General features: G+C 41.0%; 1 protein-coding gene across 1 annotated transcript in view; it reads left to right on the top strand.

The window, feature by feature from the left end:
- The first annotated feature begins 348 nt into the window (after positions 1–348).
- The window catches only part of ANKRD39 (ankyrin repeat domain 39), a 17004-nt gene continuing 12257 nt past the window's right edge, over positions 349–5095 (top strand). The window contains exons 1-2 of the mRNA XM_044663780.1: positions 349–577; positions 1778–1881. Of these exons, the coding sequence (XP_044519715.1) occupies positions 472–577; positions 1778–1881 (210 nt within the window). The 5' untranslated portion in view covers positions 349–471. The remainder of the gene's footprint in view (positions 578–1777; positions 1882–5095) is intronic.

Here is a 5095-nt window from a genome sequence, read left to right as displayed (position 1 = left end):
CCTCCGCTGGACGCGGCTTCGAGCACCTCACCACCTATATCCCGCCCTTTCCTCTCCCCTGCTACTGCGATTGGCTCACGGGACCGAATCCTCGCTTTCCGATTGGTAGTCCTAGTCTCGCATCGGGCGATAAGATGGCAGCGGCCTGCTCAACGCAACTTATAGAAGGCGTGAAGCCTCTGCGAAGTCGCTGTCTCTCTCCTCCCGGGGCCAGACTCTCGGGCCACCTGCGCTTGTCTCTGTCTGGCTATTACCGACTTGGTCGGGTCTGGATTCCAGCCCAGAAAGCTACCTGCGTAACTAACGATCAACAGCGTGAGCCGGGGGATGGGGTTGGGGAACCGGGCAGCAAGGCGCGATGACGCAGTTGTGACGTATGCGATGCGGCGTAACGTGACGTAGGGTAACGTGAAGCTCTCCGGCCTTTCCATCCTCCCGGGTGTCTGGTTGGTACCTCCTTCAGGTGAGCGGATGAACATGGCGGCGCCCGGGACCTGTGGGGACGCCGCCTGCTGCTCTCACCAGAGCGCCGTGCCCAGCGTGCAGCAGACCCTGGAAGAGATGGACTTCGAGAGAGGTGGGCGGGGCAGGAGCTAGGGCAGCCTTGCTCGAGTCTGCAATGGGAGGCCACAGGGCTCTCCGGGAGGCTTGGAAATATTTGAGGGACAGCTTCCAACCTTCCTCTTCCTCACGTTGCTTCTCCACTCTCTGCCATTTACTGTCGGTGGAATCAACTCTTAAATATAGAATCCTATCAACACTAGAAAATGGGGCTGGGGATTTTTTTTTTCCCGTCCTTGCAGAAGAGGAGGAATTAAAAGCTAAGAGACTAAAGGACTCAGTGCTGTTCAGAGAAAGGGTCTGAACTCTGAGGGATTGCCTGGCACATATGCAGGTCTCTGCCAAATGTGTATTGGATTAAACCCATTCATTTCAATTCACCACTCATTAAGCATCTACCAAATGTGCCAGGCACTGTACTTTGCACTGTGTCCCACTCTGAAGATTCGAAGACAAAAACAGTTTGACTCTGCTTTTTTAGGAACTTATCCCATAATGAGTGGGGAGCTGGAAGAATTCAAAATTTACACAGATTGGGATATAAAAGCATTTACTTTCCTTGGCTGTAAAAATAAAGGGGTTGGTCTACAGGAATCTCTTAGGTAACCTAGTGTAATGAAGAGAAGATTGTCATGACAGCAAAAAGGATTCAAGTCTTCTTTCCACCATTTACCCTGAACAAGTCACTACTCTGAACCTCAGTTTCACTCTTTGTAAAATGAGGTGTTTAGGTTGTCAGAGGTAGCACTAAACTAATTAACTTGTTCCTTTTGGTTTAACTTGGCATGAAACTTGTGAATGCCCTGTAACCATGTCCCAATTCTGCTTTTGAGTCTCATCAGAAATCATGGTAGAAGTACACTTGGGTATTTTCCCTCCTTACTACATTATAAATTTCATAAGGGCTTTGTCATATCTAAACTATCTAAAATTGTCATATCTAAACATAACAAGTAAAACTTTTGTTTTATTAGTTTATATTAAATTTGATTACTCAGAAAGAGTAGAATTAAAATAACTGAGCAAAAATTGAGCTGCTTCTCTCTGGCTCTGTCTCTTTGTTCCCAGACCCCTACCCCCTCCAAAAGATATAATAAATGAAATCTAGGCCTTGAGGCATTAAATCCGGAACTTGAAGGTTGAAAAATAACTAACTGGCCTTGGAGAGGTGTCAGGAAGGAAATCCATATACTTTATGCTCTGACTCTTTTCATAGGAATCTGGTCAGCAGCACTGAATGGAGACCTAGGAAGAGTGAAACATTTCATTCAGAAGGAAACAGACCCCAGTCAACCTGATCCTTCTGGATATACTGCCCTGGTAAGTTTGAGACCTAGAATTTGAAGAGAAATACTCCCTTTGGGTTCTAGATCAAGGCAGGAAGAAAGATTTGAATTGAGGGAAGAAAATCAATTCTAGGGAAGGGACATTAAATCAGATGAAGAGACTTACTGGATAGAAGAGAACTGTTTAGAGATAATTCAAGGAGGTAGTCAAGATAGTGGACTGAAAGGAAGCAATTGAGCCTAGCTTGCCACTATCCCTTCTCTAAAATGATATAGAAAATACACTAGTGCACACTCTGATCGGAAAAGCCAAGAAGAGGTCACAGTATGTCATTGTTCCAACCTAGGGCAGCTTTGGAAGACAGGGAGGAATAGGGGCTTGCATGATTAGTTTGAAAGGAAGCATTTTGGCTTCCAGGGACAAAAAGAAGTAAGACAGAGCATAAGGGCAAGAAGCACCAAGGCAGAAAGAGATCTTGGGGAAATTCTAGAATTAGTACCAGATGCAGAAATGCTATCTGGCAGTAGTATAGCCTATACCCAGTTCCTGGTTATAAATCCAGGATAGAGAAGAGCTTTGGCTTTAATGGTGTTTTGAACAAGGAACAAGTTCTAAAAACCTAGCTCTATGCCTCTGATTCCTAAAGCATAGAAGCACCTCAGTTCTAGCCTTTGCCCAGCATCTAAGTCTACACTAAAATAACCAAGGCAGGAGTCCTAGATAGAAAGGGAACTGACAATTCAATTTGCCCTGTACATTCAGAATCTACCGTTGGCTTAACAGTGACTTAGTCTAGTAATACTCTGCTGAAATTCAACCACACACAAGCCAACAGACTCAAATGTGGGCCAGGAAATTGCAAAGCTCAGACCAGGAGAGCAGAGAACAGATTTCTCCCCTAGATCACACCACTTGGGAGTGCATTGAAAACTTGCAAGTCCCCAGACTGAGCTATGAAAGCAACAGAAGATTTAAAAGGAGAGATCTCTAGGAGTATAGAGCCCAACACTAACATGAAGCCTAAAGTTAAGAGGTAGGCTGAAAGGGGAGCAGCTAAGTGAGTCAGTGGATAGAGAGCCATGCCTGGAGATAGGAAGTCCTGGGTTCACATCTCTCCTCAGATACTTCCTACCTGTATGACCCTAGGCAAGTCATTTAACCCCAATTGCCTAGCCCTTATTGCTTTTCTCTTCTACTGTGGAAATGATACATAGTATTGATTCTAAGACAGAAGGTAAGGGTTTAAGGAAAAAAGTAAGCTGGAAGAATGAATAAACAAAATAAAGAACCCAGGAAATACCCATTATTGGCATCTTTTTTTAAACAGTGCTTGGGGTGGGGAGGGGAGGAGAGTGGCTTTGTGTGGTAGCATTGATAATTGTTTCCCTCATCCTAGTTAAAGATGTGGTCTAATAAAAAAAAAAACCTATAAAGAGCTACTATGGTAAGGACAAGACACAAACATAGAAAAAGAGAATTGCTTGAAAAAATCTACAAGCAAAACTTCGAAAAATTGCTTACATGTAAGTCCAGTGAAAATTCCTAGATTAAAGAATTAAAATATTATTTAAAAAAAAATTAAAAAAACAAATGAGAATTATGGAAGAAAGACATGAAAAGAGACATAAGAGCGTAGGAAAAGAGATTAAAAAAAAACTTTAAAGAAGAAAATAACTCTGAAATTAGAACTGGACAAATGAAAGCTTGATGATACCATAATCAAGAAATAATAAAACAAAGTAAAAAAACCTGAAAAAAAATAGGAGAAAATGTGAACTATCTCATTAGAAAAACAACTAACAGATTAAAGAGAGATAATTAGACTCTGAAAGTCAGGAATAAAGAAAGAGCCTGAGAATCATACTTCAAAAAATCATGAGATCAAACTATCCAGACATCTTAGAACCAGAAGGCAAAGTAGAAATTTAGGAATATCTACTGGTCACCTCCTGAAAGAAATTCCCAATGAAAATCCTCAGAAATATAGCTGAAAACCAGATGAAGGAGAAAATATTGTAAGTAGCATAAAAGAATGAATATAGATACTGAGGGGCCACAGGATCACACAAGATTTAGCAGCCACCATATTAAAGGACTGGAGAGCTTGAAATATGATATTCTAGAAGGCAAACCATCTAGGCTTGCAACCAATAATAACCTACCCAGCAAAATTGAATATAATTCTACAGAGGGGAGAATAGGAAGGGAGAATAGAATAGCCTTTAACAAATAGAGGATTTCAGAACATTCTTGATGAAAAAAACCAGGGCTGAGTACAAAATCTGACATCCAAACATAGAGGTCAAAAGAAGTATTAAAAGAAACAGTGAGAAATCATGGGGAACTAAACAAAGTGAAATTGTTTACATTCTTATAGAGAGGGATGATACATGTAGCCCCTTAGAACTTTGTCATCATTGTGGATCACAGAGTGATTAATTAGAGTACCTAAGGTTGATTGTGTTATGTTTGGATGCTTTCAAAAGTAGAATAAAATGGGGTATGTGCTGAAAAAAAGGGACTAGAGAGGAAGAAAGGGGGAATTGTCCCACATAAATGGCATGAATGTGTAAAGAGGAGTTTATACTAGGGGGAACCATTGGGAGGAAGCAGACAACATTTGAACTTCACTTACCTGAATTAGTTAAAGGGGGGAGATACATATACACAAAGGAATAGAAATAAGAATTGTAAATTAAGGGGAGGTATTAGAAGCAAAACAGACTCTTAAAGGGGGTGGGGAAGAAAGTATGAAAGGTATAAGACAAAAAGATGAAAGAAATACAAAATTAGCAATCAAAACTGAATGTATATGGGATGAATTCATCAATAAAATGGAAGAGATTAGCAGAATGGATTAGAAACCGGAATTCAACAATATATTTGCAAGAAACACTTGAAACAGAAAGACACAAAATTAAAATAATGGGCAGAAGCAGAATCTACATTTCAACTGAAATAAAAAAGGAGAGGGGAGTATCCATGATCTCAAACAAAGCAAAAACAAAAATAATTAAAGAGATAAATGTAGAAAGTACATTTTTTAAAAGGTACTCTAGAGGGGGCAGCTGGGTAGCTCAGTGGATTGAGAGCCAGGCCTAGAGACAGGAGGTCCTAGGTTCAAATCCGGCCTCAGACACTTCCCAGCTGTGTGACCTTGGGCAAGTCACTTGACCCCCATCGCCTACCCTTACCACTCTTCCACCTATAAGTCAATACACAGAAGTTAAGGGTTTAAAATAAAAAT

Source organism: Gracilinanus agilis, chromosome 2 (assembly GCF_016433145.1).
Source record: "Gracilinanus agilis isolate LMUSP501 chromosome 2, AgileGrace, whole genome shotgun sequence".
NCBI classification, from domain to species: Eukaryota; Metazoa; Chordata; class Mammalia; order Didelphimorphia; family Didelphidae; genus Gracilinanus; species Gracilinanus agilis.
Note: the sequence above shows the minus strand (reverse complement) of the source record. Positions and strands in the feature narration are given on the sequence as shown.